Source organism: Molossus molossus, unplaced genomic scaffold (genome assembly GCF_014108415.1).
Source record: "Molossus molossus isolate mMolMol1 unplaced genomic scaffold, mMolMol1.p scaffold_m16_p_12, whole genome shotgun sequence".
Taxonomy (NCBI): domain Eukaryota; kingdom Metazoa; phylum Chordata; class Mammalia; order Chiroptera; family Molossidae; genus Molossus; species Molossus molossus.
In genome coordinates, this window is record NW_023425347.1 from 85381967 (window position 1) to 85409935 (window position 27969).

At 42.3% G+C, this 27969-nt stretch overlaps 1 protein-coding gene and 1 pseudogene across 3 annotated transcripts; both read left to right on the top strand.

The window, feature by feature from the left end:
- The first annotated feature begins 2440 nt into the window (after positions 1-2440).
- Positions 2441-27850, top strand: RPA2 (replication protein A2). Of its 3 annotated transcripts, XM_036255934.1 has the most exons (9): positions 2441-2490; positions 2749-2855; positions 9656-9757; positions 9853-9966; positions 14987-15061; positions 15766-15882; positions 23715-23822; positions 24001-24095; positions 26685-27344. In XM_036255934.1, the coding sequence occupies exons 1-9, from the start codon at positions 2481-2483 to the stop codon at positions 26767-26769; spliced, it is 813 nt and encodes a 270-aa protein (XP_036111827.1). In that variant the 5' UTR covers positions 2441-2480; the 3' UTR covers positions 26770-27344. The 3 variants fall into 3 exon arrangements, with proteins under 3 accessions (XP_036111827.1, XP_036111828.1, XP_036111829.1); XM_036255935.1 differs by lacking the exon at positions 14987-15061 and having other exon boundaries at positions 2466-2490; positions 26685-27850; XM_036255936.1 differs by lacking the exons at positions 2441-2490; positions 2749-2855 and adding an exon at positions 9087-9105 and having other exon boundaries at positions 26685-27366.
- Positions 26504-26599, top strand: LOC118627427 (annotated as a pseudogene).
- Positions 27851-27969: the final 119 nt, after the last annotated feature.

A 27969-nucleotide genomic window follows, 5' to 3' on the forward strand; every position in this document is an offset into this window, starting at 1 on the left:
AAAACTGTAAGAGGCAAGCATTCTTTGTGGTTTTGCTGTAGCCCTTTCAGGCCTTTCACCTCAGGAGTCATATGGAAAAAACACCTTGGCAACAAAGCCCTGGGGAGTGTGGGAAACAGCCCTCAAGTGCTTATGACCTTTGCCCATTCTTAGCCTCAGAGCCTCTGGGAAATCAGGCTGCTGCTGTGGTTGGCCTGGGGTTCAAGTCCACAAAGGGCTTAGTCCAAGAAGGTCAAGAATGGGACCACAGTAGAAATCCATCATGTTGACATCTAGTCCAGTCTCTCTAAAGCAGTGGTTCTCAACCTTTCTAATGCTGCCACCCTTTAATACAGTTCCTCATGTTGTATGTGGACGTATCTGCATGTGGGCGGACCTGCCTGGAGACGATAGAGGAGCGGTGTCTCTGTTCCTAAGACTATCAGAAATATGTGACCCCCAATGGGGTCGCGACCCACAGGTTGAGAACCACTGGACTAGTGGACGAAAAGAAGAAAGAGAGATTAATATGAGAGACACATTGCAAAGGATGGGGATCAAACCTGCAATCCAGCTACATGCCCTTGACCAGGAATCGAACTCAAGCCCCTTTGGTGTGCAGGCCGACACTATCCACTGAGCCACACTGGCCAGGGCTGGGTCCATATTCTTTTTTTTTTTTTTAATCCTCATCCGAGGACATTTTTCCATTTTTTTGTACAGACAGAGTGGGAGGGAGAGAGAGGAAGAGAGAGAGAGGGAAACATCGATGTGAAAGGGACACATCGAGTGGCTGCCACCCGCACGACCGACCAGGGCCGGGGACAAACTGCAACAGAGGTACATGCCCTTAGCGGGAACCGAACCCGGGTCTCTCCGGACCGCAGGCGGACGCTCTAACCGTTGAGCCAAACCGGCCAGGGCTGGGTCTATATTCTTTATGTCAGTTGTTGCTATTTACTATTGTGCTTGTGTGGTTGTTTTCCTTACTGTGGAGAAAAAACAAAAAAATTTCCCTTCTCGCCCTGGCCGGTTTGGCTCAGCGGTTAGAGCGTCGGCCTGCGGTCCTGAGAGACCCGGGTTCGGTTCCCGCTAAGGGCACGAACCTCGGTTGCAGTTTGTCCCCGGCCCTGGTCGGTCGTGCGGGTGGCAGCCACTCGATGTGTTCCTTTCACATCGATGTTTCTCTCTCTCTGTTCCTCTCTCTCCCTCCCACTCTACCTGAACAAAAAATGGAAAAAATGTCCTCGGGTGAGGATGAAAAAAAAAAAAATTTTTCCTTCTGTTATCCAACCCACTACATTTACATTTTTTCTGTGTAAACCCAGTTGTCATTTGAGTTTGTTTAGGATGTTCAAGAATTCATGGTAGTAACTGCACTGGTTGACAAAAATCAGGCTTTTGGGGCTTGAATGCAGGCTTTCTCTCTGTGCCTCAGTTTTCTAATCTGTAAAATGGGGACAATAGTGTACCAACCTCACAGGATTTAGTTAATAAATGTAAACTGCTTAAGACAGTGCCTGATGTTTTACTAAAATAAAATAAAATAATCCAGGAGCCCAGGGACCATGTCTACCTTATTTGCCATTGAATCCCAGTGGCCAGCACAGAGTTTGGAACAAAAGAGGAATCAATAAATATTTTTAATAAATAAATGGGAGGGAGATGTTTAACAACCTACAAGTGTTGAGAGCAGGGAACCGTTAGACAGACAAGCTCCTCTCTCTGTAGGAGAAAGAGAGTATATTTAGAATAGTTGAAGCAACCCAGGATGCAGAGCTGGATTAGGACTAGGGTGAGGACACGTGTGGGGAGCACAATCCTCATATTTTACGGAAGGCCATCCTGGGGAAAAGTGTAGATTTCTTATAGCTTCACTGGAGAGAATCGGGAACAGGGCGTGGCAATACAAGAAGGGAACTGGGCTCTCTATGTTAAAGATTTAGCAATCCCACAGGTGTTGCGACACTAGTACTGAGTTTCCCCGAACGCGCAAACCCCAGGCGACCGCGGGGTGGAGACTCCCAAGTAGGAATTCTATAGCGCTGTAGATTAAGACTTCGTGTGATTGGTGAAAATTTGGCGGGAACGGAGCGGGGCGGGGGGACGCTGCGCCAAACAAAGGAAGTGACGTCAGGTGTCGCTTATTGATGGGGGTGGGATCATATGGTCCAACATCTCGCGGGTCCTTGCTTTCGCTTGCGCAGCGTGTTTGCCCTTAGTAAAGGTGGCGGTAGAGGCTTCCGGCCCTACATGGTGTAGTGTGCGCGTCTTCAGGAGCATGGCCACTAAAGACAGGAAAAAGCGTAGAAGTCGCGAGCATTGATTGGCTGAAGCGAGAAGCGTTCTGGACACTGATTGGCTCCGCCATTCGCGGGAAGGCGTTTGTGGCGCCAGTGAGAAGTAGAGAGTGCTGCGACCGCAACAAGGTTCTGAGGCGTCGGGTGAAGCCAGCGGACCGGAACCTTTTGGGCGTCTTTCCTGAGGGAATAGTGACCGAGATGTGGAATAGTAATGATAAATGGGGCGAAGGATGAGAATCGCTGAATTTAGCAGAGAGGGCGGGGATCGGAGAGGCGTGTGGCGGCGGGAGGGGGTGGGGCGGGAGCCGGAGATTGGGCGTTTGGGGGCCGGGGACGGGTGGTAGGGAAGATTAGGTAGGTGCTGGGAGTGTTGGGGTTCGGGGAGTGAAGTCTGAGGGGACCTGTGGACTTTTCAGAAGCTTGGAGATCAGCTCCGATACTAATACTGTTGTTCATTTAAAACCAGGTGGATTTGAAAGCTATAGCAGCTCCACCTTTGGGGGTGCCGGTGGCTACACACAGTCCCCGGGGGGCTTTGGATCGCCAGGACCATCCCAAGCTGAAAGGAAATCAGTAGGTCGAAGGAGTGTTTCGTCTCGTTTTATCTGTCCTGAAGCTCGTAACTTATCCATGTGAGAAAATTTACGCAACGAAGGAAGGGTGTAAAATATAAACTGACTCGATAACGATCAATTATTATCTTACCGAATATTAAGTTTGAAAAAAGGAATCTCCCAACATTTTGCATCTACTGTTTCAGTGGCTTTATTTTGAAAAGTATTAATGTAGCCTCTATCTTGTGGGAAAATTGAACTTGTGTTAATAGCCTAATTTACGTTCTTTATGTAGTCAAACGCACTTTTTAATTAAACACAGTGAGGTGGTATAATGTGGAGGGAAGAGCATGTCTTTGTAGTTAAGTAGATCTGTTCTCTAACACTACTTGCAGAGATTAGTATCACTGAACAAATTTCTTAATAATACATGCCTTACAAGGTTGTTGTGAGACTTCATGTGTATGAAGTCCCTGCCCCATAGTCACTTTCAACAAATGGTCCTGAGTATTATTTATTTTTATTTTTTCCAGACAGAGTAGGAAGGAGAGAGAGAGAAAAACTTTGATGTGAGAGAGACATATCGTTTGGTTGCCACCTGCACTGCCCTAACCAGGGCCAGGGACGAACTGCAAACTGAGGTATTTGCCCTTGGCTGGGATCGAACCTGGGACTCCCTGGTCTGGAAGCCAGCGCTCTAACCGCTGAGCCAAACCATCCAGAGCCCTGAGTATTATTTAAAAGACCTGAGCATTGTAGCCATAATATATAGTGTCCAAAACCAATTTTGCCTTCTAACTGGCAGGATGAGTTTATTTTTTAATCCTCACCTGAGGAAATGTTTATTGATTTTAGAGAGGAAGGGAGAAAGAGAGATATCAATTGGTTGTTCCTCCGAACCCGCAACCCAGATACGTGCCCTGCTTGGAATCAAGCATATGTGACCTTTCAGTGTACAAAATGACGCTCCAACCAACTGAGCCACACCAGCCAGGGAAAACTGGCTGTATGAGTTTATTTATATATGTGTGTATATATATATTTTTTCTTTATTGATTTTAGAGAGCGATGAAGGGAGAGGGAGAGAGAGATAGAAACATCAATGAGCCCTGGCCGGTTTGGCTCAGCAGTTAGAGCGACGGCCTGCGGTCCAGAGAGGCCCAAGTTCGGTTCCCGCTAAGGGCACATACCTTAGTTGCAGTTTTTCCCTGGCCCTGGTTGGTTGTGCGGGTGGCAGCCACTTGATGTGTCCCTTTCACGTCGATGTTTCTCTCTCTCTCTTTCCCCTTCCCACTCTGTCTGGACAAAAAATGGAAAGATGTCCTCGGGTGAGAATAAAAAAAAAGAAACATTGATGAAAGAGAACACTGATTGGCCACCTCCTGCATGCCCCCCACTGGGGATTTAGCCCACAATCTGGGCTTGTGCCCTGACTGGGAATTGAACCTGTGACCTCTTGGTGCATGAGTCGATGCTCAACACTGAGCCACACCAGCCGGGCGTATGAGTTTAGTGTAGCAACTTGAACTCATGGTTTTAGTAGCCCTTGTTTTTTTTTTCTGATAATGATACTAGTACAAATAAGCTAATGTATAAGGAAGACATCTCTAAAAAGCTGTCCCAAGTGCTTGTTAATTACTCTTTCAGAAAAAGAGTTTGTATTTAACAGCTGTCAATTTTGTCCTTTAAATATGGGGTTAATTTGGCCTCTCTTTAGGCATCATTCAGATGTGGTGTTAAGATTCAGGATTAGCAGGTTCTGTGTTTTGTGAACAGGTTGATAAGCTATCACCCAAACTGTTGATTCTGGGGTGGGTGTTGGTGGGGAAGAATTCATTGATAATTCTCATACATTTGGACATTGCTTTATATTTTTCATATAACTTTTATTTCATATAATCCTATAAGGGATTAATTGCTTACTCCATTGTACAACAGAGGCTCAGGGAGATTAAGGGACTCTCTAAGCTTACACTGTAAGTAAATGGAACCAGCCAGAACATATATGATGCTAAGCAAGTCCAAAATCTGGTAAACAGCTTCTTCTTTCTCTTATATATAGTTTTCTTTTTCCCCGGGGAAGACCAGAGGGGACTCTAGTTCTCTAATTTTGTCTTCTTTGAGGCTGTGAAGGTGAAAAGAGAAGATAGAAAATTGGTTCTCATCTTTTTTTCTTAAATTGTAACTATTTTTCTTCATTCCAGTTGTTAGAATTTTTATCTCAGGATCCCTAGCTTAGGCTGTGTATTAAGACAGCTTTTCAGCCTGGCTGGCGTGGTTTAGTGGTTGAGCGTTGATCTATTCACCAAGAGGTCAATTCCCAGTAAGGGCACATGCCCAGATGTGGGCCAAATCCCCAGTCTGGGGCATGCAGGAGGTGGCCAGTCTATGTTCTCTCTCATTGAAGTTTTTAGCTCTCTCTTTCCTTCTCCCTTCCTCTCTCTATAAAATCGATAAAGGAAAAAACTTTTTTTTTTTTTTTTTTTAATCCTCACCTGAGGACATTTTTCCATTTTTTGTTCAGGTAGAGTGGGAGGGAGAGAGGAACAGAGAGAGAGAGAGAAACATCGATGTGAAAGGAACACATCGAGTGGCTACCACCCGCACAACCGACCAGGGCCGGGGACTAACTGCAACCGAGGTACATGCCCTTAGCAGGAACCAAACCCGGGTCTCTCAGGACCGCAGGCCGACGCTCTAACCGCTGAGCCAAACCGGCCAGGGCGGAAAAAACATTGTTTAAAAAATAAGTAAAAAAAGACAGCTTTTCAGAGAATGATGATGTTTATAAGTTGGACGCTCAAACCTAGGTCTTTTTTTTTTTTTAATTTTATTTTTATCCTTACCCGAGGACATTTTTGCATTTATCTTCGGATAGAGCGGGAGGAGAGAGAGAGAGAAACATTGATGCCAGAGAGACACATCGAGTAGTTGCCACCCACACAACCCCAACTGGGGCTGGGGCCAAGCTGCAACCGAGGTACGTGCCCTTAGAGGGAACCAAACCTGGGTCACTCTGGTCTGCAGGCTGACACTCTTAACCACTGAACCAAACTGTCCAGGGCTCAAACCTAGGTTTTTTGTGTGTATAATCTAGTGCCTTTTCCACAGTAAGTTATTTAAATATTTTCTATCTGCTATAAACCTGTTAGATTTGATTGAACCATGTGAAATTTCCAATGTTTTACCTATAAAAATGGTGGTTCATATAGCACTTAAGAATATCCTGTGGTTCATAGACAGCTAGAAGATAATTTTTTCAAAATTAAACATATTTGTGCTGCTATACTCTCTGAATCTCTTTGGAATGAATCAGGAACTCTTTGCTGTCAGTTTCTGGAACATAATAGATGCTTGTTAAAAAACAAACCATAGCCCTGGCCAGTTTGGCTCAGCAGTTAGAGCGTCAGCCTGTGGTCCAGAGAGACTTGGGTTCGGTTCCCGCTAGGGGCGCATACGTTGGTTGCAATTTGTTCCCGGCCCTGGTTAGGTTGTGCGGGTAGCAGCCGCTCAATGTGTCCCTTTCACGTCAATGTTTCTTTCTCTTCTTCTCTCTCCCTCCCACTCTATCTGAACAAAAAATGGAAAAATGTCCTCAGGTGAGGATAAAACACAAAACAAAAACCATAACTGAGTTGAGATGAATTTGAAGGTATTTCTAACACCTCAGCAATTACCCATACATAATTTTTTTACCTGAGAAATGATAATATTGAACCTACGTAGAGATTGGTATTATCACATTTATATATGTTATATGTTTCATTTACAGTTTGAAAAATAAATGTCCTCATTTTACAAAAGAGGTGGGGGTGTGTCTAGGGCTATAGAATTGGGATTTGAACACAGGTCTATAGCACTGTCTGGCTCCAAAGCCCATGTTCTTGCTGCTGTTACCATAGTGGTTCTTATTTTTCTTGTCCAGCAGATACAATAAAACTCTGTTTTGATAGGTGAAAACAAAATGTGGATTTTGAGAGCTAAATCTGGGACCTCAGCAAATTTTAAATCTGTAAATATTAATGTAGAAATAACTTCACCCATACAATACCTTAAAGTAAAATTGAAAAAATATAGTTGATTCCTTCACATCCTTATTAAAAGCTTTTGCATATATAAAGAGTGAGGCCCTGGCCGGTTTGGCTCAGTGGTTAGAGTGTCGGCCTGTGGTCCAGAGAGACCCAAGTTCAGTTCCCGCTAAGGGCGCGCACCTCAGTTGCAGTTTGTCCCCGGCCCTGGTTGGTCGTGGCAGCCACTCGATATGTGCCTTTCACATCGATGTTTCTCTCTCTCTCTACCTCTGTCTGCCTCCCACTCTATCTGAACAAAAAATGGAAAAATGTTCTGGGTGGGGATAAAAAAAAAAAAAAAACTACCTCTTTTGCCCTGCCCGGTTTGGCTCAGCAGTTAGAGCGTCGGCCTGCGGTCCGGAGAGACCCCGGTTCAGTTCCCTCTAAGGGCACGTACTTCAGTTGCAGTTTGTCCCCGGCCCTGGTTGGTCGTGCGGATGGCAGCCATTCGATGTGTCCCTTCACGTCGATGTTTCTCTCTCTCTCCCTTCCTCTCTCTCCCTCCCACTCTATCTGTACAAAAAATGGAAAAATATCCTCGGGTGAGGATAAAAAAATAAATAAATAAATAAATAAAGAGTGAGAAACAATAGCTGATATAATAATGCTAACATTTATTGAGTGTGTATGATGTACTACTTGGTGTTCTAGTTACTTCACCATATATTTAATTTTCATTACGATATTATCATTTCTAGTTTTATAGATGAGGAAACTGAGGTACAGATGAGTTGAGAAATGTTAACAAAAGCACACTGCTCCTGAGTAGTAGCCATTATCTTAACCTTCAAGTGCTGCCTTTTTGTGGCATGTGTTCTGGTAGTTGGCTGGGCTTATTTTCTACCACCCTGTCAATATTCAGCATTCAAAATTATGCTTCAGCAAAGTGAAATGGTGCTAGTGTCATGAACCTTCAGGGCAAAGCTGCAGCTGCTAAATCCATGAAGGCCAACAGTTTACTATGTTCGGTCCTAGTTGTAACAGTTATCAGGTTGCTTCCTATTGATTTCTGACAGGAAGAAATCTAAGCTTGAATCCACCATGCTTTTTCTGTTTTGTTTATTCCTGTAAGAGTCTGTGGGAGTGCATTTGGCCTAAGCCTGTAATGCTCATTCCTCAGCCACTATTTTTTCCTTGTCAAAATATTTGTGCTTCGGTTCAGTCTAAAATGCTCCCTTTTCTCGAAGTCACTAGTAAGTTTTTCTGCTATTCCACATAGCGCATCTTATTCTGTATTATATCAAGATCAAGTTTATTATTTATATTTTTACCTCCCCTAGATTTAGAGTTTGTTGAAGGCAAACTGTACTCATCTTTATGTCATCAAGACAACCCCTGGCAAGTAGTAGGCAAAAAATAAGAGTTTCCACTATTGTTAGACTGCTTCAGGATGTGATTTGAGTATCCTTACTAGTCACTCTTCTGTCCATCACATCCTGTCCCTTTTTTTTTTTTTTTTTTTAACCTCACCCGAGGACATTTTTCCATTTTTTGTTCAGGTAGAATGGGAGGGAGAGAGAGGAACAGAGAGAGAGAGAGAAACATCGACGTGAAAGGAACACATCGAGTGGCTGCCACCCGCACGACCGACCAGGGCCAGGGACAAACTGTAACTGAGGTACGTGCCCTTAGCGGGAACCGAACCCGGGTCTCTCTGGACCGCAGGCCGACGCTCTAACCGCTGAGCCAAACCGGCCAGGGCCATCACATCCTGTCCCTTTTTTTAAGATGCCTAGTGGGGCGAAGCTCTTATTCCATTTTCCCCAGGACATCCGATTGTCAGAACATCTTTTTTTTTTATCCTCACCCAAGGATATTTTTGCATTTATCTTCAGATAGAACGGGAGAGAGAGAGAAACATCGACATGAGAGAGAGACATCGAGTGATTGCCACCCACACAACCCCAGCTGGGGCCGGGACAAACTGCAGCCGAGGTACATGCCCTTAGCAGAAATTGAACCCGGACTCACTGGTCCGTGGGCCGATGCTATAACCGCTGAGCTAAACTGGCAAGGGCCAGAACATTTATCTTAAAATGTCATACCTCTAACTTTTTGTTACATTTTTTTAGAGCAAGTTCAGAGTTCTTTCTCCACTGGCCATTTCTCAAACCCTTTGTAAATACCATCTCATCTCATCAGTGATGAAGAGGTAGCTCCAGCTTGCCTTCAGCCTAAAGCTGGAGTTTTCTCTTAAAGGTCTGTTCAAGAAGCAGGGCATTCCTTATGCTGTCTCCATTCTAGTCTACTCATTTTGGTGAATCTCTAGTACAGAGGTGGGGAACCTTTCTTCTGCCAAGGGCCATTTGGACAATTATAACATCATTTGCGGGCCATGCAAAATTATCAACTTAAAAATTAACCTGCTGTATTTGGTCAAACATTTTATTAACTCACCCCTAATGCAATGGCTGGAACTGCTTCTCTTTGGTGAGGCGTGTGATGTTAGGAGGTATTGATTGCTCAGGCCTTATGTAGCCCAAGGGTTGGACGTTCCCCACCCCTACTCTAGTGCAACACAAACTTGCCCATTCATCAGGAGCTTTGGTATCAAACAAGCCTGGGTTTGAACTCCAAAGTGTGGCATTTGTTAGCAATATGACCTTGGTTTCCATCTGGAGCAAGGATAATGAAGTTTGTTTTTAAAGATTCAATGTTATAATATATGCAAAGTGCTTGGAACATGTAGCAGGTGTTAAATGAGTGGTCGTTATTATTTCTATTGAATTTAGGCATACTCTTCTTTCAGAGAGCCCGAGCCCAGCACATTGTACCCTGTACCATATCTCAGCTGCTTTCTGCCAGTCTGGTTGATGAAGTGTTCAGAATTGGAAATGTTGAGATTTCACAGGTATGAAGAATAAAATAAAAATCACTTTATTTAAAAAAACGTAAATGTTACTTTGGTTTCAGAGAAAGCCAAACCTTTTTTTTCTTCTGATCTAGGTCACTATTGTGGGGATAATTAGACATGCAGAGAAGGCTCCAACCAACATTGTTTACAAAATAGATGACATGACAGCTGCACCCATGGATGTTCGCCAGTGGGTTGACACAGATGTAAGCTGTTTTGAATCAGGGTGGGGTTACTTTGGGACTTTGGAGATGTTGGACTTCTTTAGGCTTTTTAAAGGTTTTTATAAAAACAATACAGAAGACATCAAAGGCAAATCCTTAAAATGAAAGGTTAATATATTTGATTTCATCAGAGTTTAAAACCTTTTAAAATTTTCCAAAATACTATAAATAAATTTATTTATTATTATTTTTCAGATAGAGTAGGAGGGGGAGAGAGAGAAAGACAAAGACAGAGACATTGATGAGAAAGGGACACATCAAGTGGCTGCCTCCTGCATGACCCCAACCAGGGCTGGGGAACGAATCGCAACCGAGATACATGCCCTTGACTGGAATCAAACCCGCAACTCATTAGTTCGTGGGCCAACACTCTAACCACTGAGCAAAACTGGCCAGGGCACTATAAACAAATTTTAAAAGCCAGTAACAGGAGGCACTAGAATGTAAACTCTGAAAACAAGGATTTTTATGTTCGCACTGTATCCCCAGCACCTAGAACAGTGCTAGTTACATGGTGGGCCCTGAGTATTATTTAAATAAATGGGAAAAATTTTTTGTAACATATTACAAACATTTAACTTTTTTTTTTTTTTTTTTTTATCCTCACCCGAGGACATTTTTTTATTTTTTGTTCAGATAGAGTGGGAGGGAGAGAGAGGAAGAGAGAGAGAAACATCGACGTGAAAGGGACACATCGAGTGGCTGCCTCCTGCACGTACAACCCAACCAGGGCCGGGGACAAACTGCAACCAAGGTACGTGCCCTTAGCGGAAACCAAACCCGGGTCTCTCTGGACCGCAGGCCGACGCTCTAACTGCTGAGCCAAACCGGTCAGGGCACATTTAACATTTTTAATAATAAAAGCTCATACAACCTGGTCGGTGTAACTCATTCGATTGAGCACTGTCCCATGGACTGTGAGGTCCCAGTTTGATTCCTGATCAGGGTACATAACCAAGTTTCTGGCTCAATCCCCAGTCGGGGGCGTGCAGGAGGCAGCCAATCGATGTTTCTCCCTCACTTTGATATTTATCTCTCCCTTCCTCTCTCTCTAGAAAATCAGTAAAAACTTTTGGTTTTGTTTTTTTGAAAAAGCTCTGGCTGGTTTGGCTCAGTGGTAGAGTGTTGGCCTGTGGACCAATGACTCGCAGGTTCGATTCCAGCCAAGGGCATGTACCTCGGTTGCGATTTGTCCCTGGCCCTGGTCAGGGTCATGGGGGAGGACAACCAGATGATGTATCTCTCTTACATCAGTGTTTCTCTCTCTGTCTTCCTTTCTCTCCCTCCCACTCTATCTTAAGATAAATAGAAAAATATCCTCAGGTGATGATTAAAAAATAATAAATTAAAATAAAAAAAAATATTAAATAAAAAATAGCTCTTACAAAGCAGGAAAAAGCAACTGCATTTTAGAGAAATGGGCAAAGAAGATGCACAGATAATGCATTACAGATGAAATATTGCTAACAACAATAACAAGCAGGTTTAATAAACATTAAGATGCCGTTTTTAACTTACTAAATTAGCAAAGAAAAAGAACGGCATTGCCCACTTCTGATGAGAGCAGTAGCTAGCACAGTGCCTCTAGCACTTAGTAAGCACTTGATTTGTTAATGATTTGTCACTATTTGTGTGGAGAAGTGGATACCATCCTACTCTGATGCTGTATAAGTACAACTTGATGTAGCCTTTCTCAAAAATCATCTGATGATCAAAATCATCCTTCATAAAATTGCTGACTGTATGCTTCAGTGCTAGAGGTTTACATTAAGGAAATGATGAAATACATGTGCAATGATTCAATAAGAATGTTGTTCATAGCATTATTTACAATAAAAAAAATTAGAAGCAATCTCAAAATGCTAGCGATAAGGTATTAATTAAATCATGGTATATTTATAAAATATTCCAAGTAATGTAGAATGTATGTATTATCACAAAGAAGTGTTTACCATAAATTGTTGAGAGGAAAAGAATATGTTACAAGATAGTATTCATGGTATGACCCTATTTTTGCAAAGAACCATGTATATGGGGAAAACAGATTGAAAGAAAATACATGCTTTTTATCCTTTGTTGTTGTTAATCCTCACCTGAGGATTTTTTTTTTTTTTTTTTTTTTTAGAGAGCGTGGAAGGGAGGGGGAGGGAGAGAGAGAGAGAGAGAGACACACACATAGATTAGTTGCCTCCCGCACAACCCCAACTGGGCCAGGGATTGAACTTGCAACCAGGTACGTGCCCTTGATCAGGAATCAAACCCGAGACCCTTTGGTCTGAACACCAACACTAACTGCTGAGCCAAACCAGCCAGGGCTATCCTTTTAATTTTTTAATTGGGCAGAAGACCTCTTGTTTTATGTTGTTATTTATTTATTTTTTTATCCTCACCCGAGGACATTTTTTCCATTTTTAGTTCAGATAGAGTGGGAGGGGGAGAGAGAGAAACATCGATGTGAAAGGGACACATTGAGTGGCTGCCACCTGCACGACCCAACCAGGGCTGGGGACAAACTGCAACCGAGGTATGTGCCCTTAGCGGGAACCAAACCCAGGTCTCTCTGGACCGCAACCGACACTCTGACCCCTGAGCCAAACCGGCCAGGGCTGTTTCATGTTGTTTTTAAAACACATTATAGATCAAACAGAATAAAATAGATGAAAATGTTTAAAAAAATACATTATAGAAAATTGGTATAATAAACACTTTGTATTCTATATTCACTTAAAAAACCGCAAGTCATCTATGGAGAAATAACTTGGTAGTTATTTATTTTTTGCTTTCAGAAAAGTACAGGATAATTTATTCACTAGTTATTGGAATACATATTCTAAACCACACTGCTTCTAGGTATACAAAGGTTGAAAAAGATAGTCCCTAATGTCAGGGAGGTAGATACTAAAGATACCTAATACTACAGATTCATACACAGTGTACCATGCTTATTTGAAAAACATTTTAAAATCGCCTGAAATCTCACATCCCAAGATGACTGCTGTTATCACTCATTTTGTTAAATACCTTTCAGACATTTCCCTCTGCATATCTGTACATATAATAGATGTATGCATACAGTTTTATATAAAGGATGATATGATATGCAACTGCTCTGTAATCTGCTTTTTTCATTCAAAACTGTGTTGTGGAACTGATTTCTTAATAGATTTACATTATCATTTTTAGCAACTGCCTATTCCATCATAAGGATATATCATCTCTTACTTAACAGTAGACCCAGTCAGGGAATATTTAGCTTGTTTCCAATTATTTGCTATTGTAGACAGGTGCCCCAAAGAATACCTTTCTGTACATCTCTTCATAATTATAAGGTAATCTCCTTAAGATGCATTCTTAAAACCAGATTTTCTGAAGAAATATGTATTTTACATTTTTTACTTTTAAAAGAAAATCTTACATTTATATTTTTACATGTTTGTTGTGTTTTCTCTTGCATAAAGGTACCAACTTCTATATTTCATTAGTGCATGAAAATGCCCAGTTAGCTCTTCACACCCTTTCTAACAGTGGGTTTTATGAATCTTAAATTTTTGTTGGATAGTTTAAAAAAACAATCTTTTCTTTTTCTTTTTTATCCTCACCCGAAGACATTTTTTTCCATTTTTTGCACAGATAGAGTGGGAGGGAGAGAGAGGAAGAGAGAGAGAGAGAAACATCGACGTGAAAGGGACACATCGAGTGGCTGCCACCCGCACGACCAACCAGGGTCGGGGAAAAACTGCAACTGAGGTTCATGCCCTCAGCGGGAACCGAACCCGGGTCTCTCCGGACCGCAGGCCGATGCTCCAACCGCTGAGCCAAACCGGTCAGGGCTAAAAAAACAGTCTTTTCAATGAGAATTTTCTCATGTTTTACTTGGGTTTTTTTTGTGTGTGTGTGTGAGATTAGATTTATTAAAATTATATTTAATATTAATTTTGGTATTTTATCTGGTATAGATTCAGCTATATAAAATAATAGGTGAGTAGAATGAGATGCAGAAAATAGTTGCCAATCACCAAGTGATAAGAATTGGAGTGCTGCCCTGGCCGGTTTGGCTCAGTGTATAGAGTGTTGGCCTGCGGTTCAGAGAGACACGGGTTCAGTTCCCGCTAAGGGCACGAACCTCAGTTGCAGTTTGTCCCCGGCCCTGGTTGGTCATGCAGGTGGCAGCCACTCGATGTGTCCCTTTCACATCGATGTGTCTCTCCCCCCCCCCCCCCCGCCACTCTATCTGAACAAAAAAAAAGGAAAAATGTCCTCGGATGGGGATAAAAAAAAGAATTGGCGTGCTTCTTATTTTTAAAGATATATTTTATTTTCTGTTTTTTTTTATAGTCATATATTTTATAATCAGAGAAATCTGTAAGATTCAGCTTATATATTTTTCTTATAAATGATGTGTACATATTCTAGAAAACCCCAATTATACCAGTTAACCATTGTTAACATTATGGTGTATATTCTCACCCACATGGGAAATAAACTTTTTACTGTGTCACAACTGTCCTTCCCAATTAATAGAATTCTACATTGTATGAATGTGTGTTTGTTGTTGGATATTTAGGTTGTTTAAAATTTTTTAGTACTGTAATCTATGCTATGATGAATATTAGTAAAGCTAAATCTTAATACATGTTCTTAACTATATCTTCTAATTCCTAAAAGTAGAATTGCCATGTCATTAAGTATATCCACTGTCCACCAGAAAGTTGTGTGCCTAAGAGCATTGAATGAGAGTGCCATCATTGTTTGCTTTTTTATGATGTGTATAACATAGAACTTTGGAACTGGAAGTTACCTTTAGAGATTTTTATTCTAATTCCTGATGTTACAAAAAAGTAAATCTTAAAAGGCAGGGCAAACTAGTTAGTGCCATGTTAGGATCCTGTGTCTCTCTCACTTTATAATTTTCTGTTTCTGTACCGAATTTAGAGATTTTAAAGAGGCTTTCACCAACATCACTAAAACCTTAGTAGTAATATGTTTATATTTTATCTGTTAGGATGCCAGTGGGGAAAACACTGTGGTTCCTCCAGAAACATATGTGAAAGTGGCTGGCCATCTGAGATCTTTTCAGGTGAAGTCAGAAAAAAATGACTGTTAAAATGTATTTGCATGGGCCCTGGGTGGGTAGTTTAGTTGGTTAGAGTGTTATCCTGATATGCCAAGGTTGTGGATTTGATCCCACATCAGGGCACATATAAGAATCAGCCAAAGATTCTCTCACTGTCCTCCCCCCCTTCCTCTTTTTGCTAAAATTAATATATAATAAAAAACATTTTTAATGTATTTGCATGAATAATAATTCTGGATTCATGCCTGCATTTGGGATATTTAAAACTTAACTAAATCAGCATGTTTAATGGACTTATATTACAGCTATTTTATTATTCTGTTCTTCAAAAGGAAATAATGGTTTTTTTACCTTAATATGAAACTAACAGAATGGTAGAGAAAGAACAGGATCGCTGCCTGCAATTGCCCTCTATGGCATCCATTTGGTGTAAATGGGCGGACACTGGATTTAGAGTGAAGATACTAGACTCTGCTTGGTTGTGTGACCTTGGGCAAGTCATTGAACCATCTCTGAGCTAGTTTAGGGTTTTTTTTTATTACATTTTATTGACTATATTTAGATTAACCTTGAGTTAAAAATCTTAAGTATAGAACACATTTCTCCCATATTAGCAAAATACTATAACCAAGAAGAGAGCCATACTGTTTTGACCTGAAATTGATTTGAATGTGCTTATCCGTTATTCACATTTTTCTCTTTAATAGAACAAAAAAAGCCTGGTGGCCTTTAAGATCATGCCCCTGGAGGATATGAATGAGTTCACGGCACATATTCTGGAAGTAGTGAATGCACATATGATGCTGACCAAAGCTAACACCCAGGTGAGCAGCTTCGCTCATAGTTTTCTTTTCCCCATGATTATAGACGGCCTCTGTGCTCTGGCTTTGATTAACTTGACATTTTGAAGGTTGAGCCAGAATAAAGGTATCAATCAGTACTTAAAACATTCTTTCCATGAGATTTGCCATGTTATTTTATTCCGATGAAGCACTCATATTCCTCTGAGCCCACTTGCATGGATGGCTGGGACCTAAGATAGCCTTCAGGTGTAGACACATAATTATAGGCTGGGCTCTTAGCGCCAGGATTGTCAGTCCATATGCAGAGAAAAATCTCAACTAGGACAGCGTTTTGCTGCTTTCCTTCCATCCTACTGACTAAATAATAGTTATGCACCATTATTTAGTCCCTGAAATTGTATGTCTTGCTTCATAGTGAAATTGCTCAACATTATTTTCTGTTGTATGAATTCAATCTGGCGAGTCCATCTAGGATCACATAAAGGGTTTGTTGATTCTAGTATTAGAATGCCCTTAGATGATTCTGATGGCAAGATGGAGGATTGATTACAGAAAGAGAGACTGATGAGCCATTAAGGACGCTATTGCATCCTATTCTGTGCCAAACACTTTGTTAAGCACTGGGGATTCAGAGAATTTATTCCTTCATTTGAAAAATACTTACTAAGCTTAATATTTGCCACTCATTATTCTAGGCTCTTGGAATACAGCAGTTAACAAGATGGATAAAGTGTCTACCCTCAAACTTAAATTCTTGAGAGAAATGGGCAATAAATAAGAAATATATATAATTTTAGATAGTTATAGGTGTGCTGAAATAAAGCAGAGTAGGAAAAGAGAGTGATGGAGGGAATAAGAATGGTACAATTTAGATGGGGGAAGAACATTTCAAAGAGAGGGAATAGAGTCAGAAGCCATGAGCCTGGAATAAGCTTGGCATGTCTGAGACCAGCAAGAAGGCCAGAGTGTCTGAAGTGAAGCAGATGACGAGGAGAACAGTTGGATGTAGGCAAGGAAGCAGGACCCAGATCATATAGGACTTTGTAGGTCGTAATAAGGATTACTTTATTCTAATTGATTCCAAACCTTTAGAAGGTTCTGTTCAGGGAGTGAGGTGGTCTGATTGACCTTTTAAAAAGTTCACTTGGGCTGCTATATGGAGAATAGACTATGAGGCACCAAGAATAGCAACAGAAGTAGTTTAGGGAATGGTAACAGCAGCTGGAATAAGCAATCGGATTTTGATATCGTTGGAAGGTAGACCTGACAGGACTTACTGGAGGATTATATATAGGATATAAAGAAAAGGAAGGGTTCAAAAATGACTACTAGGTTTGGGCTTGAGCAACTAGGTGAAGCTAGCAAGTTTGGAGGGTCTAAAGTTCTGCTTTGGACTGACCAAGTAAGTATGAGATGCCTGTTAAATATCTAAATGGAGAAGAGAATGGATGGTTAAATGTATAAGGCCAAGACTCAAGGAAGAGGTCAGGGATAGAGATAGAACTTTGGGAGTCGTTATTGTATAGTGATATTTATGAATATGGATGAAATGATACAACTAGGGAGTTAAGAGGTCAGAGACCTGAGCTCTGGAACACTAACCTTTAGAAGTCTGAAAGCAGAATGGGAGCCAGTGAAAGGTGGAGTTGCCAGTTTGTCAGGGGGGAAACCAGAAAATGTGATTCTATAGAATATTCTGAAAAGAGTATTTTAAGAAGGAGGCTTTAGGCCTGGCCAGTTTGGCTCAGCAGTTAAAGTGTCAGCCCACAGACTGAAGGGTCGCAGGTTTGATCCTGGTCTAGGGCACGTACCTGTGTTGCAAGTTTGGTCTCCGGCCCCAGTCAGGGTTGTGCAGGAGACAGCCAATTGATGTGTCTCTCTCACATCGATGTTTCTCTCTCTCTCTCTACCTCCCTTTCTCCTACTCTCTCTAAAAATCAATGGAAAAATATCCTTGGGTGAGGATTAACCAAAAAAAAAAAAAAACGGAGGGAGTAGAGAGATCAATTGTAGAACTTTACCTAGAAGTCAGGTAAGGTGATGGGAGGTGAATGTCAAATTTGGAAACATGGATCTTCAAAAGGAAGGCCTCAATAGAGGATAGGGACAAAGTATGTTAGAGAATGGGGTTGGGTAGAAAGTTTTAGGTTATTTTCTTTCTTTTTAATTCTCACCCATGGATTTTTTTGTCTGTTTGTTTTTTCATTTATCTTCAAATAGAGTGGGGGAGAAGGGGAGAGAGAGAGAGAGAGACATCAATTGGTTGCCTCCTGCATGATCCCGACCAGGTTCAGGAACCTAACTGTAACCAAGGCATGTGCCCTCGACTGAAATCAAACCTGCAACTCTGTGGTCCGCAGGCTGACGCTCTAACCACTGAGCCAAACCGGCGAGGCCTCAGGTATTTATTTTATCCTATATGTCATAACATACAGGGTGGGACAAAAGTAGGCTTACAGTTGTTCATATGGAAAATAAAATAATACAAGAATAAACTATGTTCATGTACCCACAACTGTAAACCTACTTTTGTGCTTCTATGTGTCTTTTTTTTTTTTTTATCCTCACCCGAGTACATTTTTCCATTTTTTTGTTCAGATAGAGTAGGAGGGAGAGAGAGGAAGAGAGAGAGAGAAAAACATCGACGTGAAAGGGACACATCGAGTGGCTGCCACCCGCTCGACCAACCAGGGCCAGGGACAAACTGCAACCGAGGTATATGCCCTTAGCGAGAACGAATCCGGGTCTCTCTGGACCGCAGGCCGATGCTCTAACCGCTGAGCCAAACCGGCCAGGGCTCTATGTGTCTCTCTCACATCAATGTTTCTCTCTCTCTTCCTCCTTCTCTCCCTCCCACTCTGTATCTCAAGATAAAATGCAAAAATGTCCTTGGGTGAAAATTAAAAAAATTTGTTTTTCATAAAGGAAGAATGGGTAGTAGGGATTAAAAACTGGGATCATAGGCAATTATATTGAGGAGTAAATAAACAATCATTTTCCTCAAGGAATTGCATTGAGCATTGGGGATTCAGAGCACTTAAGCAGTGGTAAGTGGCAAGTGTAGGGTACCACGGGACCAGAGAAGGGTTTCCTATCCTGACTTCCCATCAAGAAAGGCTCCCTATCCCTGGCTGGTGTGGCTCAGTGGTTAGAGCGTCAGCCTGCAGTCCAGAGAGACCCGAGTTCAGTTCCCGCTAAGGGCACATAACCTCGGTTGCAGTTTGTCCCCGGCCCTGATTGGGTCGTGCGGGTGGCAGCCACTCGATATGTCCCTTTCACATCGATGTTTCTCTCTCTCTCTCTCTTCCTCTCTCTCCCACTCTATCTGAACAAAAAATGGGAAAATGTCCTTGGGTGGAGATAAAAAAAAAAAAAAGAAAGGCTCCCTAGAGAGAAGGTTATGCCTAAACCAAGTCTTAAAAGATTCATGAGGTGGGACCACTTGAAGCAGAACATGCGGTCATTTCAGCAAAGGTAGCTAGCTGGGAAATAGCTTTCAGTTCATTATTACTGGATCATAAAATGTAAGGCTTCTATTTCACTAGCAGGCAATATAAAGTTGTCTAGCTTGAAATCAAAGGACCATACTGACTCTTGGTGTTTTGTTTTGTTTTTGTTTTTTTCTTTATTAATTTGAGAGAGAGAGGATGGGAAAGGGAGAGAGAGAGAAACATCGATTGGCTGCCTCCTGCATGCCCCCCACTGGGGATTTGGCCCACAACCTGGCCATGTGCCCTCACCAGGAATCAAACCAGCAACCTCTTGGTGCATGGGTCAATGCTCAACCACTGAACTACACTGGCCAGGCTGACTCTTGGTTTTTTGTTTTGTTTTTAACTCAAAGCAATAGACATCTAATGAGCATTTATTGAATGAGTGAATCTTCTGACTAGAGGGGTTTCTCCTAATGAGCTTCCACAGTGCTCCTGTATCCTTGTTATGGGTACTTAACATTTGTTACTGTCATCCTTACTTAGTTCAATAGATTAAACATAGACTGAGCACATACTGTCCCCCAGGCACTGTGCAGAGATGAAGGGGCTTGTGGGGGAAACAGCATGCAAACTGTGAAGGCTGCTGTGAGGGAGAATGGGCCAGGCCAGCGCGTGTGGCTCAGTGGTTGAGCATGACCCATGCACCAAGAGGTTGCTGGTTTGATTCCCTGTCAGGGCACATGCCCAGGTTTTGGGCCCAGTCCCCACTGGGGGTGTGCAGGAGGCAGCTAATCCTCTCTCTCTATAATCAATAAAGAAAAAATATTGTAAAAAAAGAATGGGCCAAATGCTATGAGAGACAAGAAGGAAGACCATGACTTGACTTGGGTAATGTCAATGAAGTGTTTACCAGGCAGACAAGGAGAGGAGCATTTCAGACAGGAAACCACATGTTTGGGGGGTGTCAAAGGCATGTTTGTAGATGGCAAGAAGTTCAAGTGCACTTGCAGGGTGATAAAGTGTGCTGAAAAGGAGTGATCAAGAATAAAATACATCCCTCACCGCAGAGGGCTCATCGGTTCCCATGCAGAAACTGCGTGATGCTGCAATGGCCAATGGTTCATTCTGTCCTGACCACGAGGCGTACGCCAGGTCTTAGTTCGCTTGCCTCTGCGCGGAGATGGGGATGTCAAACAGGCTGGGAGGGAGGGGAACGTGGGTGCAGGTGGAGGAGGTAGGGAAAAGGAGGAATGCCTGGGCCTTTTTTTGCCCAGTTAGCGGGCATCCCACTCACATGGCTACACTCAATGAAGTTCATATTATTCTCGCACAAGCTAGGGAGTTAGAGTAGGCAGTCTCCGGGATCCTTATCAGCCCTTGCAGCTAAGATATCTGAATCTTCACACTGCTGCTCCTTATCCCTGCCCACTACTCTGTGGGCCCCAGGAAAGCAGGGATCTCTGTTCATCTTCAGCACTTAGAACAGCCAGGTGAATAAGGTGTGCTTAGCAAATACTCAGCCCTTCATTGAAATCAGTCAACTAGAATTTTTGTTCCAGTTTTGCCACAAGCTTCCATTTTTGTCACTTCCAATTCATTTCCAGCAGAGGAGGTAGAGCTTTTAAAATAAGTTTGCTTATGCCCTGGCTGGTGTTCTCAGTGGTTAGAGTAGGCCCACAGACCAAGGGTTGCTCGTTCAATTTCGGGTCAAGGGCATGTACCTGGGTTGCAGGCTCAATCCCTGGCCCTAGTCGGGTCATGCAGAAGGCAGCCAGTCCATGTGTCTCTCTCTCCCCCTCCCTTCCTTCCTTCCACTCTGTCTTTAAAAAAAATCAATGGAAGAATATCTTTGGGTGAGAATTAACAACAACAACAAAATGTCTGCTTATAAGTCACTCCTGGATTCCTGTATTTAAAATAAAATCCAGCCTGGCTGGTGTGGCACCAAGAGGTCACCAGTTTGATTCCCAGTCAGGGCACATGCCCAGGTTGTGGGCCCGATCCCCAGTGGGGGGCATGCAGGAGGTGGCCAGTTGATGTTCTCTCTCATCAATGTTTCTATTGCTTTTTCCCTCTCACTTCCTCTCTCTAAAATCAATAAAGAAAAATTATTTAAAAAATAAAATAAAACCCAAAGGCTTACATTACATTATCTGGCTGCCACCTACTTGGTTTCATCTTGTATTACTTGACCTCAGTTACTATACTTTGGCTTTTCTGTTCCTCAAGGTCATGGTGGATATAGTAGTTCCCCACTTATCTGAGTTTTCACCTTTCTTCTTTCAGTTATCTACTGTTAACCACAGTCTGACAGTTGATCTGATAACCAAGACACCTATTAATTGATTAATAGGCAGGTAGCATATATAGCATGAATATTAATTTATATTAAAAATAGCACAAGAAAAAAAAATACAGACTTTGACTCTAGTTGTGGTAGGTTTTGAATGTCCAATAAGAGTTTTATATTGTTTTTATAGGCGGGGGGGGGGGGGGGGGGTGGCACTTGGAAGCTTTTAGGCAGAGGAGCAGCATGACCAGAAGTGATTACTTGGTAGCAATGAGGAGGGTTGATTGGAGTAGGAGAGACTTGCAGCTGAGATACCAATCAGGAGACCTAGGGTGTTGAGGATTTAATTGAGCAACACTGAAGAATGTATTAACAGACTGTGGTGAGGGTTTTGGAAGGTGAGCGAATGGATGGTTAGGTTTGGGTTTACTCATTCAGATGCAATATAGTAGGCAAGCAGGTTTGGGGAGGAAGGGAATGAATTTTATTTTGAAATGTGAGATATGTAGTATCTAGTAAAAGGCTGAGAATAAGGATTTGTACCTAGGAGGAGGTCTGGAGTGAAATCCTGGGGGAACTGTCAGTCTTTTGGGAGACAGGTAGAAGAAGGGGTTGATAAGAGAAATTGAGAAGGTGTAGTTTGAGGTAAGTGAAGAACCAGAAGAATATTAGGTATCAAGAAGCCCAGGGAGAAACTGAAAAAGAGACTTTTTTTAAAAAGCAGCAGCCCTGGCCGGTTTGGCTTAGCAGTGGACCACTGACCCATGGACCAAAGAGTTGTGGGTTCGATTCTGGTCGAGGGCACATACCTTAATTGCAGTTTGTCCCCGGCCCCGGTCGGGGTTGTGTGGGAGGCAACCAGTCGATGTATCCCTCTTACATCAGTGTTTCTTTCTCCCTCTCTCTCCCTCCCACTGTGTCTGAAGGTAAATGGAAAAGTATCCTTGGGTGAGGATTTAAAAAAAAAAAAAGGCAGCTGCTGCAGGCAGCCTAGGGAGGAGTACATTGCAAGAGAATTGTGCTCAGCAGTTTTTCCTTCTGAGAGGTCAAGTATTGTGAGGACTTAAAGACTATTGGGGCCCTGGCCAGTTTGGTTCAGCGGTTAGAGCGTCGGCCTGCGGTCCTGAGAGACCCGGATTCGGTTCCCGCTAAGGGCGCGTACCTCGGTTGCAGTTTGTCCCCAGCCCTGGTCGGTTGTGCGGGTGGCAGCCACTCGATGTGTTCCTTTCACATCGATGTTTCTCTCTCTCTGTGTTCCTCTCTCACCCTCCCACTCTACCTGAACAAAAAATGGAAAGAAAAAAAAAAGACTATTGGGTATATTGGTTTAAAAATCTTTGGTAAGCCCTGGCCGGTTTGGCTCAGTGGTTAGAGCGTCGGCCTGCGGTCCTGAGAGACCCGGGTTGGGTTCCCTCTAAGGGCGCGTACCTTGGTTGCAGTTTGTCCCCGGCCCTGGTCGGTTGTGCGGGTGGCAGCCACTCGATGTGTTCCTTTCACATCGATGTTTCTCTCTCTCTCTCTGTTCCTCTCTCTCTCTCCCACTCTACCTGAACAAAAAATGGAAAAATGTCCTCTGGTGAGGATAAAAAAAAAAAAAAAAAATCTTTGGTAAGAACATTTTCTGAATTGTATTGGGGAGAATCCAAATAGTGGGAGGTTGAGGAGTGACTAAGGAGAAGGGAAATGGAAACAGTGATTATAGTCTATTTTTTTTAAATTTGGTTGTAAAAGAGAGGTTGATAGAAGCTATTCTCCTTTTTTTCCCCCTTTAACGCCTCATGCCTAGTTGACACTCAGTGAATGCTTGAGTGATTCAACACCAAGGATATCATTATAGGAATCTTCTGGGTAACTGTCTTCTCAGTACTAGTTTTCCTCTCATTCCCCTCCTGTCACAGAATAGAAGGAGCCAAGAGGTACTTTTTCCTCTGTTTGATATGATGTGCTTTACCTTCCTTTGAAATATTCATCAGAAAATACCTCTCCCTTCCAGTGTAAATACTTGTTATTGGGAAAACTCTGCCTAAGTTGTTTTTTGTAAGCTACTTATTAATAAGCTCTTTAAAATAGCAAGGACTGTTTTTAAATTGGTGAATTTTGTAATGTTATGAACTTATTTCTTAATTCAGCCCTCAGCAGGGAGAGCGCCTGTCAGCAATCCAGGAATGGGTGAAGCAGGGAACTTCGGTGGGAATAGCCTCATACCGTCAAATGGCCTCACTGTGGCCCAAAACCAGGTAAACTCACTTGAGTGGCTCTGGAAATGCAAAACTTAGGCAGTCCTAAATTTTGTTATTTCCTTAATGATCCTGAGGCTAAATACCCAACTTTTTTCCTTCGTATAAGGGCACTTACGTTTTTAAAGGGGGACTGATTCAAAGTACTTGCTAAAATCTTTCTGATTTGAATGTTCAGGTGCTGAATTTGATTAAGGCTTGCCCACGACCTGAAGGATTGAACTTTCATGATCTCAAGAACCAGCTTCAACACATGCCTGTAGCCTCAATCAAGTGAGTATTTGGTTTCTATGATCTAGGGCTCCAGAATTATACACATATCATCTCATTAGTTTCCTGATAATGAGAAATGAGTCTTAAAAAACTGTGTCTTGCGCCCTGGCCGGTTTGGCTCAGCGGTTGGAGCATCGGCCTGCGGTACAGAGAGACCCGGGTTCGGTTCCCGCTAAGGGCACGTACCTCGGTTGCAGTTTGTCCACGGCCCTGGTTGGTCGTGTGGGTGGCAGCCACTCGATGTGTCCCTTCACATCAATGTTTCTCTCTCTCTCTTCCTCTCTCTCCCTCCCGCTCTATCTGAACAAAAAATAGAAAAATGTCCTCAGGTGAGGATAAAAAAAAAAACAAAAAACAAAATTGTCTGTTGGACTGAAGCCTGTTGACAGAAGGGAATTTATTTGGTCACGGAAAAATAGAAAAGAACTCACAAAGATGTTGCTACCTGTCACATCACTCATTTGTTTATTCTAAAAATACTGAACACCAGCCCTGGCCGGTTTGGCTCAGCGGTTAGAGCGTCAGCCTGTGGTCCACAGAGACCTGGGTTCGGTTCCCGCTAAGGGCACATACCTTGGCTGCAGTTTGTCCCCGGCCCTGGTTGGGTCGTGTGGGTGGCGGCCACTCGATGTGTCCCTTTCACATCGATGTTTCTCGCTCTTCCTCTCTCTCCTTCCCGCTCTATCTGAGTAAAAAATGGAAAAATGTCCTCGGATGAGGATAAAAAATAAATAAATAAATAATAAAAATACTGAACACCATTATGTACTAGAGATATAATTTTGAGCAAAAGTTGACCTGATACTTGTGTATTTAATGTGGAGGAATGAGTTACTTAGCTCCTGGTCCTCAAGTGTACATTCACATTTGTGTTACCATCTCCACTGTGGAGGTGTGTACATTGGGCTATCTGGACCTGAAACCGTTAGTCCTTCCAACATCCTTGTCCGGATAACATGTTAGACAACAGCTTCCTCATTCTAGTAAACTGATCAAACAAACAAACATGATGCTTGTGATAGTTGTTACCAAAGATCACTATGGTAGGCCTACATAGAAAAGAAATACTCAGCCCTGGCCGGTTTGGCTCAGTGGTTAGAGTGTTAGCCTGCGGTCCACAGAGGCCTGGGTTCGGTTCCCACTAAGGGCATTTACTTTAGTTGCACTTGGTCCCCAGCCCTGGTTGGGTCGTAGGGGTGGCAGCCACTCAATGTTTCCCTTTTACAACGATGTTTCTTTCTCTCTCTCTTCCTCTCTCTCCCTCCCGCTCTATCTGAATAAAAAAGTGGAAAAATGTCCTTGGGTGAGAATAAAAAAAAGAAAAGAAATACTCAGGTCTAGCCCTGGCCGGTTTGGTTCAGCGGTTAGAGCGTCGGCCTGGGGTCCAGAGAGACCCGGGTTCGGTTCCCGCTAAGGGCACATACTTCGGTTGCAGTTTGTCCCCGGCCCTGGTTGGTCGTGTGGGTGGCAGCCACTCGATGTGTCCCTTCACGTCGATGTTTCTCTCTCTCTCTCCCTTCTTCTCTCTCTCTCCCACTCTATCTGTACAAAAAATGGAAAAATATCCTCGGGTGAGGATAAAAAAAGAAAAGAAAAAAGAAATACTCAGGTCTAATTCCATTTCTTATAAAATGAGGATAATAGTTTCTGTCTCAGAGTTACATGATAATGAGGTTCAGAATGGCTGTCGCATAGGTATTCTGTAAATTGTTACTGATATTAAGTATGTTACTGACACTGATCCTGAGGGCCTTGAAGGTTTGAAGGTCTCTTGCCATTTCTGGAAAGAACTTTCCTTTACTTCTTGCAACTTGGCTTCCCAGAGGTGTGAACTGGAGGTTCAGTGAGTGGGTGGAGAGGGCCAACTTAAAAAAAAATTGTTTTTTCTTTATTTTTTAGAGAGAGAGGAAGGGAGAAGGCGAGAGAGATAGAACATCGATTGGCTGCCTCCTGCACACCCCCACTGGGAATTGGGCCCACAACCTGGGCATGTATGTGCCCTGACCGGGAATTGAACTGGTGATCTCTTGGTGTAAGGGTCCACACTCAACCAGTGAGCCACACCGGCTGGGGAGAGGGCCAACTTTTAAAAATAGCTCTTTATACTAGATTAATGTGCAAGCTGGACAACAGCTTTAGATCCTTGATTTCCTCTGGTATTTAAGTGAGGCCTTATTTTCTTGCTTTTATATAGTTTGGGAGAGGGCTCCAAGGCAGCCCTCTCCCAATAGCCATTGTCTCTATGGATTACCTCATTTTTGCAATTTTACTGGCATCTCTCTCTGTAAGAGCTTTCTGTGAGCAAATGGCTGTGAATTCTTAGCTAAGATAAAATGTGGGGAGATAGTGAAGTTTACATATTTGGTGATATCAGAAAGGTAGGTAGTTCCCTTTCTTTACCCTTTCCTGTGTCTTTTTAAGGGTGACACAGAAGGGTAAAATCATTCTCCATAAAATCCAGAGAAGAGATGGTAAAACTCTGGATCCTACCTAGAGTCACAGCTGAAAAAACTTTTTTTAATATGGAAAAAAAAATTATTATTATTTTTTTGTGTGTGTGAAGAAAATGATTTTTTTTTTTCTTTCTAGGCAAGCTGTGGATTTTCTGAGCAATGAGGGACACATCTATTCCACCGTGGATGATGATCATTTTAAATCCACGGATGCAGAATAACTGGATCTAATTGGGTATTCAACATATTTTCCAGCTGGACCTATTTTCACAATCTGTTGTGTCTAGCTGTGCATATGTTTTGACCAGTTGACCTCTAGAAAGTAGGTTTCGTCTATAAAAGGTCTCAGTTGACATCCTTTTGAAACTTACTGATCTTCTGTTTTTGTTGAATCTCAAAGGGAGGCAGCTGACAGTGATATGTGAACCAAAGTGGTATTTCTTTAAAAGTTACAAATTAGGTAATTATAATAACATCTGGATAGATGGAAGTGGAAGAGGGATGCTACCAAGAGAGTTGGGCAATGTTATGTAAATAATACTCAGGATTCTCTGTTCTTAAAATATTGCCTGTTGAGAGAAGATGAGTACGACTGGGCCTTGTCAGCCAAGAAAGCCAGGGAACCTGCTAACTTCTGCCTGGTTTTGTTCCCCATTTTGGTTATGTGTTGTTACTTTCAGAATTGCACTTTTCTTCAACTTGTCATGACTACTGCCAAGTGTTTTTGTCAACATGAGGTTCTAGATTGGTGGCCTCATATGGCAGAGGAGAGGAAGAAATACTACCATGTTTTGTACAAAATAAGTACATTAATGTGTTTAATAATAAAATAGTTATATTATTGTACTAACTTGTGAAAACGTTCTTATTTTTCTTCTTGATATAATTTGCTGCCTTATCTGATAGTATAGCATAGCTTGATTTGGATTTGACATGTTGGCTCTCCTTTTTAGTTAGGATCTTGAGCAGTGTATGTGAGCTCTGAGAGCCTCCGTTTATGAAAAGACAACTGTTATTTCCTTATAAGATTGTTATGGAAATTGAATGAAATGAAATTTGTAAAGCATCTGGCATTGCCATTAATGAGGATTATAAAGCGGACCTTAATCTTCATTGTTGCAGTATATAATCATGTGACTGGTCAAATAGCTACCATGTCACCTCAAGATGAAACTCGAAGGCCTCGGCTGTTTTTTAGCCAACTTAATCAGCTCTTTTTCTTTTGGGAGCGGAAACTAGTTCAAAGATGCTTCTGGCAACTCTAGAAAGTAAGCTACTTCTTGAATGAAAGAACTAGTTACAAGGTAAGTTAATGAAACATAATATGCAAATAAAAACTCTGTAATTGTTTTAACTGTTTTCTAAATGAGATCTAGGAGCTGTGGAGAAGGCTCCACTGCCCTGGTTTGTAACACTGAACA